This window comes from Vigna unguiculata, chromosome 7 (genome assembly GCF_004118075.2).
Source record: "Vigna unguiculata cultivar IT97K-499-35 chromosome 7, ASM411807v1, whole genome shotgun sequence".
Taxonomy (NCBI): Eukaryota; Viridiplantae; Streptophyta; class Magnoliopsida; order Fabales; family Fabaceae; genus Vigna; species Vigna unguiculata.
The window spans coordinates 34,184,525-34,197,843 of record NC_040285.1 but is presented as its reverse complement, the minus strand read 5'-3'; the positions used below and the strand labels follow the sequence as shown (position 1 = coordinate 34,197,843).

General features: G+C 31.0%; 1 protein-coding gene across 1 annotated transcript; it reads right to left on the bottom strand.

Moving 5' to 3' along the window:
- Positions 1–4,809: 4,809 nt before the first annotated feature.
- LOC114192301 (ABC transporter C family member 10-like) lies at positions 4,810–12,061 on the bottom strand. The gene is made up of 12 exons (XM_028081984.1): positions 11,830–12,061; positions 9,405–11,472; positions 8,914–9,234; positions 8,741–8,827; positions 8,003–8,590; positions 7,756–7,920; positions 6,890–7,184; positions 6,545–6,759; positions 6,144–6,449; positions 5,755–5,818; positions 5,428–5,667; positions 4,810–5,191 (listed from the first exon to the last, which is right to left on the bottom strand). The coding sequence occupies exons 2-12, from the start codon at positions 11,445–11,447 to the stop codon at positions 5,079–5,081; spliced, it is 4,437 nt and encodes a 1,478-aa protein (XP_027937785.1). The 5' UTR covers positions 11,448–11,472; positions 11,830–12,061; the 3' UTR covers positions 4,810–5,078.
- Between the last annotated feature and the right edge of the window lie 1,258 nt (positions 12,062–13,319).

Here is a 13,319-nt window from a genome sequence, read left to right as displayed (position 1 = left end):
TAATTGCTATTAACAAATACCTAAACATATTTTAAATCTTAGGAAAAATAAATAATACGATTTTATTTCAAAGAAAAATGTTTAATATTTTATAAATTTTGCAAGATATCTATCATTAATAATTTATCGTAGTATACTAAACACTATAATCAATTTAAATAAAAATAATATAATATAAGAAATAAGACATAAAATACCAATAAGGAAGCGGCATGTGATCCCTTGCCAAAAACAGATTAGATGTCATAGATCTTCTTATTAAAAAATTATACTTAATTTGAATATATTAGTTTAATAAAAATGATTAAACTTGTAATTTGGAATTTATAATAAAGACAGGAAGAAGAATGATAAAATTGTCTTCTTCACTCATTCATCTGTGACATTTTACTTTAAAGTTGCACAATATTTCAGTGTGAGGAGGAAAAGGGGATTTTAACTTTGTCAAAAAACTCTTACGCAATATAATTTTTTAGAAAAATATGATCAACAATAATAATATTGCTTGGTTTGATTTTAAACTAAATTTGACGTCTGATTTTAGTTATTAAAAGCTTAGAATGTTTCAAAAAAATTTAAGGTTTTTTGAATTACGTAAAATTTAAAATATGAAGTAGTAAGTTGTATTCTCGTAACCTTTTCTTCTAATATAAAATGTTGACAGAACCGTCTTTCGAATATTATAATTGAACTTATCACACATTCATAAATCAAAATTATATATCATTAAAAAAAACAACAACTAATTAATATATATATATATATAATTATGTTAATAAATAAAAATATAAAAAGATACATATATAAATTACAAAAAAAAAGTATAAAGGGAGACACGCATGAAATGTGGTTCTGCTAGTTTTGTATAAAGAGCATTAAAGTTTTGATAATGGATAACAGATCCAATATTAAGACATGCACTATATTGAAGATATGGTATATATGGACCCTACGCAGCACATTGATAAAGCATGTTTGGCTAGTAAGTATTTTTATAGTAGATTAAAGTATATTTTTGGTCCCATATTTTTTGTTAAGTTTTTTTAAATGAGTTCTAATTTTGTTTTTGTGTTCAAATAGTTTTCAATTTTCATCAATTTTGTTCAATTTGATCTTTTTCTGCTAACACCGTTTAAATCATTGACGACCATTAACACTGACTATCATGTGTCATTTCGTGATTTTTTAATTTTTTTTTAATTTTTTTAATTTGCCTAAATGTACATGTGTCAACCTATCAATTTACCACGTGTTGAAATTAATGTTTTAGATTTAATTTGATTTCTATATTTGTTATTTTTTTCAATTTAGTTCTAATTTTATTTAAAATTAACCAATTTTGTCCCTCTCCAAGATGAAACCAAATTAAATTTTTATATAAAAGTTATAATTATGTGAATTTTAATATATTATATAAAAACATTTAATAAAAAATGTGAATTTTAATATAAAAATTAAATTTTGTTTCAATTTAGAGAGGGACAAAATTGATTCATGTTAACAAAAATTGGAACTAGATTGAACAAAATTAACGAATATAGGGATCATATTGAATATAAAACATTGACTCTAACACATAAATTGCTGGGTTGACGCATGAACATTTAAAAAAAATTAGAAAAAAATAAAAAATAAAAATCATGAAGTGACATGTGACCGTCACGGTTCATGACCGTTAATGATTTAAACGATGTTAGCAAACAAAAGATCAAATTGAAGAAAATTGAAGAAAATTGAAACCTATTTGAGCATAAGAACAAAATTAAGACTTTTTTGACAAAAATTGGAACAAAAAATTATTTTAACCTTTATATTACTATTATAATTTTGTTATTTTGAATTCTCGTATGATTGTTGAAGATTATTATAGTTTTTTTCTTTATTTTAAATTCTAGTATGATTTTTTCTTCATAAATCCGAACATTGTTTTATAAATCAATTTTGTGTTGTTAAATTGAATTAAAGTTCCTTTATTTTTATGTATACTAATTATTTCAGTCATATTTATTGTTGACATTAAAAATAATATAAGTGTTAAGTTTTGTATTAAATGAAAATAACAAAGTTAAACATACTATATATATATATATATATATATATATATATATATATATATATATAAACTATACACTAAGGTTTCGAGATTTTGAATCACGTAATATCAATATTTTGTTTGAGCTGAAATATATATAATCTCTTCCTAACCCTTTTTATGAAAAAAAATCATTACTTGGATGTATCATATTTTTCACAGAATTATCCAAATATAAATCTCTTAACAAACCGATTTTGTGATTGAGTAAGTTAACAAGGTGCGTTGAGTCTTATGCCAATTTATTTTGAGTAGAGATTCTTGATCTTAAGTTGAAGTTGAAGTTATAGAGTAAAGAGGAAAAAGGCAACGTAAAAGTCGATAATGGTGGCAAAGGTCAAGGAAAGACATAATGTGAATGAGAATGGGTAGAAGGAATAATAAGACAGAGAGAATAAAGACAAAGATACTGTCATTCTACTTGGAATAAAGGGGGGTGTATTCGGCAATCATCATTTTCTTAATCTCACATGACCACAGTATCACTACTTTACACACTCCACTCTTGCACACATTTGATTGGATGAGACTTCACTTCAACAGTACCTTTGTCAAAATAAGATAAAATAAAATGATAATACGATTCTTATTTTTTTATTCTCTTTACTTTTTTATTTTGTTACGTAATTTAATATGAATTATTGATTCTTTTAAAAAAATAATGATAGATTAATTAATAATTTACATCAAATTACATCAAAAATTACAATATAAAAAAAAATTGAGAATTATATTATCGTCCTTTGCCAAAATTCTACAAGACTAAATATTAGGTTCAATCAATAATAAATTTTGTTAAATAGACTTAAATTCAAATATATGAATAGTAAGTTAACTAGTTTAAGTTTAATTCAATCTCGTATAATTTATTATAAAATAAAAATTGTATTCATTTATATATTATTAACTTTCAAAAAGATACTAATAAAAAAAAAATTTTGTATTAGAAAAAAAAGTATAATGAAAGTCAGTCTAATTTTTTTTTTGTCAAAATATATTTACTCTTTCTTAAACTTTATTTGAAGTATTTAATATTAACATGTTTAAACAACTTTTGTCTTACAGTTCTGAACTATTTATATCTAACATAATGTATTATGAATATACTCAAAAGCGTGGAATCATGATCCTTTTGTTTGTTATTCCCTCTATCATGTGTGATATACGAACCCACATAGTGGCTTTCAAATGGAATACAAAGTGCATGAAATTTAGTGTTTGAGACTCTGCAAGAAAAAAAGGTGAATGAAAGAATCTACAAAGTAAGCATATATTATTTTAATATTGTGCTGTCTCCCTTAGAACACTCAATATGCATATAATACAAATTAATATATAATTATTAAAGTTAGTATGAAAAGTTAAGTTTAAATCCAATAAACATTCAAACTCTTTAAAAAACGAATTTTAAGATTAATTTATTAAATGTTGGATTTTTAACAAACACTCACAATTAGCGATAGTAAAATAATACACTAAACAAATAATAATAATAACGTGACTTTATACCATTTTAAATACTAAATTTTAAGTTTAACATAATCTTGCCAAAATCAACTTATAACATGAGTTACTTCTACTTATATATTGCAAACCTGTCCTATAGATTTCTAACAAAAATAAAATAGTATATTAATTAATTAGATGATAAACTATAAAATAATATGGACTTTTTATTTTTATTTGAATATTCATCTACTTTATTTATGACACATATTTGGAAAAGATATAAACTATATTAACTACTTTAATTTATTTACAGCCCCACAACATATTATAAGATAATTATGAAAATTAAACCCAAATATGAGAGGGCATTAGCCATGGACCCATTTTTTTCCTTTTTCTAGTTGTTTCTTTTCTTCTTTTCCTTCTCTTACTTTCTTTTGTCTTTTCAAATTCTGCATGCTTATATATGTCTTTACACATGTTATTCAGCGTCTGAGAGAAATTTAAAGTTGTTTTCGTGTTCCCTTCATGATTAGTTAAGTGGTACGGAGTTCCATTTTACCCTAAAAAAGTATCCAAAGCAGAATCTTTATTTATGAAAAAATATCACAACTTAAACCAATTAAAAACTCTTTTGGATCTAACAAACCATTTTATTTAAATAATTTAAAGATGGAATAGTTTTCAAATATATATTAAAAAATTGTTAGTCTGACTTCACACCATTTTTTTAAATAAAATTTTGGATTCCGGTATTTTGTAAATAAAAAAATTTGACTAGATATTCCGTAAAGGTAGTTAGTGAAGCTTTTTTTTTAACTAGCATTAATTATTTAAAAATATTTAACTGACTAATCAACGAGGTCAAGTTAGACTTTTCAAAAATGGGACAAATTTGTACGATAATTAAATAAATGAAGGCTTCTGTTTCTCGTTTTCAAATGCAATTTTCATAACAAAAGCATTAGCCAAAAATTGAAGCTATAGGTTTTAACAAGAAATCAATCCTAGAGTTTTTACCACTATCATCAATCATTGTTGATGTTAATGTCAAAACCACCATCATGACCATAACGATTCCACCACTATCTTTATAGCAGTGTTATCTTTGGGCTCAAAGATCAATTTTTTCAACTACAAAGGATAACTATTTTTTTTTCTTAAAAAAAAAAAACAAACTTACAATAAGTTGTGGGTTAATTACGTGAATTCACGAGTTGGTTTATCTAGTTTAATAAAACAAAATTAAGAAAAAACACACACAAATATAAGAAGAATGTATGTAAATAGAGAGAATGCAACGTGCTAATTCATTACAACAAACTCAGAATAAGAAAATAAAGATATGAAGAAAATTTTGAAAACCAAAAAAAAAAGTCTACGAAGATAAGACGAGTTAACTCACTTCAGGTCTTGAAACTTTTAAATTTGCTTAGTTCATAAACCTGGTTGGAGTAAATTGACTCGTATCATAGACAACAAGTCTCTTTAACACCTATGAACACACGAGATGCATAAAAAGAAAACATTTCGAGCTTTAGTGTGATTCTGCAGCCTGCAAATGAGACCAGTATTCCTTCACAAGCTGTCCAAACAGTGATTCTTCTCTCTTCATCAAGTTCATTGGCTCGTCATATTCCACCAATTCTCCTGAAAAAACAGTCACACAATTTTCTTTTCTTAGTAAGCAAGATCAAATGTTTTATTATCTTCTTAAAATGTTGAATCAAACACCTCATATTTTACTACCCTTTGCTCAAATATAAGCATCTATTAATGGTATGTTATAATACTCATTCAGTATTGCAACCTCGTTAACTTAGGATGTTTTGAGGTCTATGGATTAATATGAAAACTTGTGTCTTGTGGTAAATAAGATGCAATACCTTCATGGATGGCCACAACCTTAGTGCAGTCCATCACAGTTGGTATTCTGTGGGCTACAGTGATTACAGTACAATCTGCAAACTCTCCCTTAATTGTTTTCTGCAGAATCAAATCAGTTGCATTATCAATTGATGCAGTTGCTTCATCAAGCACTAGTATCCGACTTTTCCTCAAAAGGGCACGCCCCAAGCAGAATAACTGTCGTTGCCCCATGCTCCAATTTGCCCCAGCCTCAACAACTGCACAAAAGTTTCATCACTAGCAATTAGTTAATCAAGCAACACTTGATTTCTGTAAGGTTGTTTCAACAAAGCTTAAAAGTGCACCTGAAGAATCCAACCCCTCTTCTTTCTCTTCAACAACTTCTCTCAACTGACATTTCCCAAGAACCTTCACATGCAAACAACAACTAGTCCACTTCAGCAAATCAGAGAAAAGATAAACTACCAGAATCAACTTTTTCGTGCAGGAAAAGAATAAGAACAAAACATGGATCTAGTTCTTCTATAAACTAATATCAATTCATGAACTTAATTTTGATGTAAGTTATCTCATTCAACTTCTCAAACAACTAGAGTGCATATTATAAAAGTTGATTTTAACTTCTGAAATTCAATTTATCTTTCTAATTTCCTCTACTATAAAGGCTCATGAAAAAGTTTTCCCAAACAGACTTGATGTACTTGTTGAATACTATGATACTATTAGTTGTTACCTCCCATATCTCTTGATCAGAGTGGTGAGCTAAGGGGTCCAAATTGTATCTGACAGTTCCATTGAAAAGAGTAGGATCCTGAGGTATGATACCAAAGCGTGACCTCAAATCATGAAGTCCAATAGAACAAATGTCTATGCCATCAACTACTATTTTTCCACCAGCAGGTTCTACCAGACGGAATAGGGCCCCTATAAGAGTGGACTTTCCACTTCCTGTTCTGCCAACAACACCAATCTTGTGCCCTCCTTCAAATGTGCATGTGATCCCACGCAGTACTAGTGGTGAATCAGGCTGGTACCTTATCTGTTTGGTATTTCATCAAACAAATCATGTGTGTCAGTGATAAAGTCCCACCTAATTTTCAAAATAAGAAACTTGCAGCTAGTTCACTTTATTACCTTCAAATCATGAATTTCTACTTTTCCCTCAGCTGGCCAATTAGTAGGGGGACGATTTCCCTCTATCACTTCTGGGGCCTCACTTGGTATATGCATGTATTGATTTAGCCTCTCTACTGATATGATTTGATTCGCTAGAGTGCATTGGTTTTGAATTGAAAACACTAGGGAAGAGTTTAATGAAAGACCATATGACAGAGCCATGCCAATAAACCCTGTAATAAAGAAAATACATGCATAAGATAGAATGTTAAAGTTTTACAAGACAATAAACATTATGTGTAAGCTATTGCAGAACACATACAGTGACATTAATTTCAAAGATAGAAAAAACTGAAGGCTCACCAGAGTTGAAAGTCCCAGGTGGAAGTACCACCATGCAGAGTGCTGCAGATGCAAAAACCACTGCACTGATTGTTTCTAACCTTAGCATCAACCATTCATTTGCTGCATAGGTATGAAAGTAAGGACTGGCATTGACATCAATTAGATCAAGATTCTTAGCAAAAAAACGATCTTCCTCTTCAAAAGCCCTTATTGTCACAACTCCAGCGATAGATTCAGCAAGATGATTAGCCACATAAGATTTTGTCGTGCCATTCATCCGCATCAATTCTTTTGCAGTGGCATAGTAATATCTCTACATAAATCAGGTTCTTATTGTTAGACTGTGTTTCCAGCAAACAATATTTTGTATTAAACACAGTTATGCATATAAAAGCTTAATGAACTCATTTGATTTTATATTGTGCAGTTTTTTAAGCTGAGTTTAGATTCCTACCATTTTTTTAAAGTTTTTTAGTTAAGAAAATTAAAATATTTTAAATAAAAACAATTAAATTATTTTTAGTTATATAATTCAATTAAGTAATATATTTCTTATTTTCTTTAATAAGAAAATAACGTAAAATTTAATTTTATAACTTATTTTTAATTTTAGGGATTATAAATAATAATTTTTACTATTTTAATAAATCACACATAACTTTTGTTTTGTATGTCTTATATATTATCTGTTTACCTTCTTTAATTAGGCATAAAATGGTAAACACATAATTTATAATACAATATAGAATAAAAAGATATGTGTTTATCTTTTTAAAATACTTTTAATGATTATCAAATAAAAGTAAGTTAAGATGATATTACACCGTTAAATATAGAACCAAATCCCTAAGAAAAATAGATCAAAGAATCTGTGTAATTAATACCTGCAAGCGAAATGCTATGTAAAGCATTGGTACAGAGATAAACAGAACTTGCCAAGTAATGGCTGCTATAACTGCAAGATTTGAATAACAAGTTGTAGTAGCTCCCACAGCAAAAATAAGGCCAAATGGGACATCAAGGTCAACAGTGCTTAGATCTGAGGAGACCTGAACAAGGAGATAAAATTTAAAATATTAACATTTTCATTGCATTTCACAGGAAGAAGAAAGAACTATTTGATATGCTTACCCTACTAAGAATCCTTCCCAATGGTGTGGAGTCATAAAATGACATGGGTGCACGAAAAAGGGAGTCCAGTAGCTGTAAAAGTAAAGATTTTGATGTTCGAATACTCATAGCAACCACAACAAGACTTCTGATGAACAAGAAACATGCAGAAATAAACCCAATCAGCAAGTACACTGCAATCAATTTCAATGTGCTGACATAAGGGTTGTCAACACTGGAAGCCATCCATAAGTTCTGAAAGATCTGGCCAATTGTGAAAATAAGGTGAGAAATAGAAGCCACAGAGAAGTATATGTATCCTTTGTTCTGAGTCAGATACTGCAAGTGAGGTTTGAATCCTCTATTTCCTCTCTCCCTTTCTTCTTTCTTTATTAATTGAGTGCCTTGTGATGTTTCACACTGGTTCTCCATTTGTATTTTACTGATCTCTGTAACAGTGTTTGAATTTCTACTAGAAGAAGTAACATCCACTAGTTTGTCAGAACCAGCTGTCTCCTTGTGAGCATTAACAAGGTCCTGAAATTCTTGGCTTGAACTCAACAGATGATGATAAGGAGCAGCTTGTATGATTTCCCCATTTGACATCAACTGTAAGTAAAAATCTTGTCATCATTCATAACTTTGAACAAACAAAAAGCAAAACTTTTGAATGGAAACAACAAATCTAAAGTGATTAATTAGAGGGGAAAAAAAATGAGAATTCACATGATTAATGTCTTTTAAGATTGAGAAAATTACCAAAACAGAATCAAAGGCTGGAAGAAAATCAACTTGATGAGTCACAAGTAAGACCGTCTTCCCTGCAAGTCCTTCCATGATGTAATCCTGTGAAGTTTCAAAGGTTTGTCTATCAATAAAAAGCAAACATAAATATAGTATCTGAAGAAATGGTGTTTTTTCTTTTTCATTACATTGAGCAAATTTGTAGCAGTGTGTGCATCAACAGCACTGCATGGATCATCCAAGAGATAAATATCTGCATTCTGATAAAGAGCGCGAGCAAGTTGAATTCGCTGCTTCTGACCTCCACTCAGGTTAACTCCTCTCTCCCCTATTTCAGTGAGATCACCGTGTGGAAACAGCTCAAGGTCCTTTATCAGTGAAGACCTATGAAGTGTTTCTTGATATTTTTCAGCATCCATGGCTGCTCCAAACAATATATTCTCACGTATTGTACCTGTCTGTATCCATGCTGTTTGAGAAACATAGGCAAATTTCCCATGAACTTCAATCTGTAATTCGAAAAAGAAAATCAGTTATCTAACAGTACAATCATAAAATCTACACCGAATTGGAGATAGGAATAAAATACCCTTAAATTTAAGTTATCTGCTAGAAACTACTTAAGCTACCACAAGCTATTGCAGTGCTTTCTATAAGCATAAAAGAGGTTAAAACTTACAGTTCCACGAGTAATAGGAACTTCTCTGAGAATTGCTGCTAAAAGGGTTGATTTTCCTGAGCCAACTTCTCCACAGATTGCTACTTTTTTCCCCGGTCTAACCTCCAAATTTATGTTTCTCAGTGTTGGTTTTGACATGTTATCTTCCCATGAAAAGTTAGCCGAATTGATCAAAATTGAGCCCCTCGTATCCTCACTGAAACCTCTCCTAGCATTTTCACTTTGCAGTTCAGGCGCCTCAAGAAATTTTACAATCCTTGCAAATGCAACTTTTGCTTGAATCACCACTCCAATTACATCAGGAATTGTTCTAATAGGATCTTGAACAAGGCGTAAAGTTGCTACAAAAGTGAAAACATTATTTGCATGCAAAGGAACATCAAGCAAGTAACATGCCCCGAAGGAAGCAGCAGAGACCAAAACAGGTGAAGCCCAAAAGAGAAAGTTGCTATATGACCTTCTCAATTGCACCACAGACAACCTTTCGAGTTCCACATCCCTCAACTTTTCAATTGCATTTCTGAAATTGGTTTCCCACGCATATAGCTTCAAAACCTTCATGCTGACAAGAGCCTCGGAAGTGGCCTTCAATCTCTCATCTTGTGCCACCATAAGTTTTCTCTGAAACTTATGCTGCAACTTAGCAAGTGGAGTATTGCAGAGCACAGTTAGAACTATCACCGCCAATGAGGCAAATGTTGCCAGTCCAACAGCACGGAAAAGCACCACCAGTGCAATACATAGCTGAACGCTTGTTGTCCACGTCTGGTGAAACCAATAGGGAAACTCTCCAATTCTATTAGCATCCACATTCACATAGTTCATTATCTCACCACCAGAGTGCGTCAATCTTGCAGCATTGGACAACCTTAGTTGCTTTTTATAAATTGCTGCAATGAGCAATGATCTAACTTTAATACCAATGAGTCTGGTGCGGAAGTACCACTGTCTTTGTGATAAGGATTCTATGATCTTTGTGAAGACCAGTGATATGGCCAATACATAGCCTTCATATTTGAAACTCCCATGACCCTCGGCAACCAATATAAAGGAATTCAGAAGCAAAGGGCCACAAGAGAGAGTGATTACCTTTAACAAAGCAAATAATCCTGATATCAAAATCTCCTTCCAGTAGCACATGACTATTGTCGTCAAAACTGATGGCTGCGATGATGGTTCTTTCTGTTTCTGTCTGTTCAATTGGTCTAGAAACAGAAAATAACAACTTTCTGCTTGATCTTCTTCTCTCAACTTTGGAATATCCTCTTCCTGAAGTATTTTCTCCTTACCCCTTTTCATCAATGGATTCATCCACCAAAATGACATCCTGCTGAAGAATCCAGCTTTTGAAAATAGTGTGACATAACCAACAGAGTCATCTTTATTGGTCTCTTCTGTTAAAGGGGTATACAGACTTCCACTGTTTTCTCTCTCAGTGTCTCTGCACTTAGATTCCTTGTAAATGCACAATAGCAACAGAATTATCCCTGGAAAAGATAAAACATCTAGAAATATTTTCAGGGATAGTTTTCTGTTGTCAATTGAATAAATCAAGGATAAAACACAGAGAATACCAGAAACCAAGAAGATTACAACAGAAAACATAAATAACCATGCTCTTGGAAGATTTTTCAGCTGAAGACTTATTGTAAAACCCAGCAGCAACCAAGTGATTCCCTGAATGAATTCTAGGATCCACCAATCAAGAGGAAAAGCTGTTTGTGCTTTCCTCAGATTCTCCTCTAAAAGCCAAATGCCTGAGCACAAATGTATCAGCCCCAGAGATCCATTGGCTATGGCAGACACTAGCTGCAATTTGGAATAACTTTGCACTCTGATTACACCCTGAGATGGTTTCTCTGACGACTTCTTGAGGATCGCAAATGAGATCATGATCAGCAGCAACACATCAATGCAAATGAATAGCAAATGGTTGATACACGAGGATGGATCTTTCAGAAACTCAAAATCATAAATGCAAGCATTCCCTCCTGGCACTGAACAACCAGCTTCCCCACAAAACATGCTGCAAAACTTCTCCATTGTTCAAAGCCTTACTCTCCTTGTTCTGTAACATCAACAGCCATAAAAACAGAAAAAAGGGATCATCAACAAGGTTTTGACAAAAGAAACACACTCGAAAACGCCACGAAAATGTAAGTCTGTAAAGGGTTTAATCACAGCATGTTTTGGATCTGCTTAGCTGAATATACCAGTTTCTTTTCAAAGTTCTCCTGCTAAATAATATATTTATTATAAACAACTTTGAATACAAAACAACATAAGCTGAAGTGTGAGCACATTTGCCTATGCAGTTAGAGTAGAGATGAACTACAATGAGGAGAGTTATATATATATATATATATATATATATATATATATATATATATATATATATATATATATATGATGTTGGCATGCAAACCTCACACCGAGAGAGCAACGCGTGTATGCAAGAACACTAGTGAGCAGCATGTTGTGAGATGGTCCTTTAAATGCATGCAAGGTTACAAAAGAAAAGGGTTCATAATTGTGACCGAATAATTGTGATCCAGTCCAAGTTACCGACTCACACAAAAGCATTCCCTTCAGAGAGAAAAAGGCGGAAAGGGAAGAATCATGTGTAAGATTGAAGAGCGAAGTGTGTGCCTGAATAAAGAAAAGAACCAAAAGGAGCTTTAACCAAACGTGGTCCTTGACTCTCTGTATATATTATAGCTGAATCACGCAGAAAAGCATAACATGCATACATGCATGTTCATGAAAGAGAATAGTATTATTATATATGGATGATATATAGAGACGCAAATGGTGCATACATTTGCATTAATTGGAGTGAAGCCGAATTATAAAGAAGCACTTAAGAATAGAAGGATAATGCATTAATAGTGCATAAGCGGGTGTGGAAAAACAAAAACAGATAGAGAAAGCACGAAATGACGGGTTTGCGGGTGGTACAAAGAATCTTTGCATTTATAGAACAAACATGGTAATAGTAGTAGTAATATTTTCCCTCTCTTTTTCACCGTTTTATTTGTCTGCATGTTAATGTGTTGTTCCCAGAAAAAGCGCAATGTAAATTGTGGCTTCTTACTAGGATGTCATAACATAACAAGAAGAAAGATGGAAAGCACTGTGTAACCAAGAGGAATACATGTTTTGACGCCCAAAATATCTTCACTCGCATTTGAGACTATCATCACCTTTTTTACTTTCCTTTTTTATAAATACAAAAGTTTAATTTTTTATGATCTTTTTTTACTCTTGTGTAAGTATGAAATGGGGTAAAAAAATTTTCGAAGAAGAAAGTATATAACAGTTATATAATGTGAAAAATCTAATTAGTCACTATCAAGTTGGAATTATAATAATTATTATTAGTTATACTTGTGGGTGTGGCAGTTTCTTTCATTTTACATGTTTACGTTGTTAGGTAAAAGAAGGAAAATGCTTTTCCATCTCCACAAAGGACCAGACCACCGAATATTCATCATTCAATCGGCTAAGTTACAAAAGAGATTATTTCAAAATAAACTAATTTGTAAAAGTATTTTATTTTCTCCAAACTTTTGAAAAATATGAAAAACAATGTTTGAAATTGTATTTGACTGGGACAACATAATCTTATAAACTATAGTAGTCTTAAAGTATTGGGTTAGACATTTGTTCCCTTATAGTTAATTTTCTTTTTATGTGGTGAGAATGTTAATTAATAAAACCAAATTAAAATTTTCGCGTATCATAGTCAATAAAAAGCAATGAAAATTTAATCTTTTTATTTTTTTTAATTTTTCTAAGACTTTGTATCAACTTTATACCGATGAATAATTTAAAAAAAAAAACTTTTTAACAATTAACATTCTCTTATAATTTGATATGTAAGTGATTTCTCTCTTTTTTTTTTTAATATTTCAA

Bases quoted from the DNA above. Each gene is read 5' to 3' on its own strand.
- LOC114192301 (XM_028081984.1), bottom strand. From the start codon at position 11,447: ATGGAGAAGTTTTGCAGCATGTTTTGTGGGGAAGCTGGTTGTTCAGTG. The intron at 7,185-7,755 runs GTATTAATTACA...TGATTTATGTAG, and splicing joins ACATAGCATTTCGCTTGCAG to AGATATTACTATGCCACTGC. The intron at 6,760-6,889 runs GTGAGCCTTCAG...TCTTTATTACAG, and splicing joins ACCTGGGACTTTCAACTCTG to GGTTTATTGGCATGGCTCTG.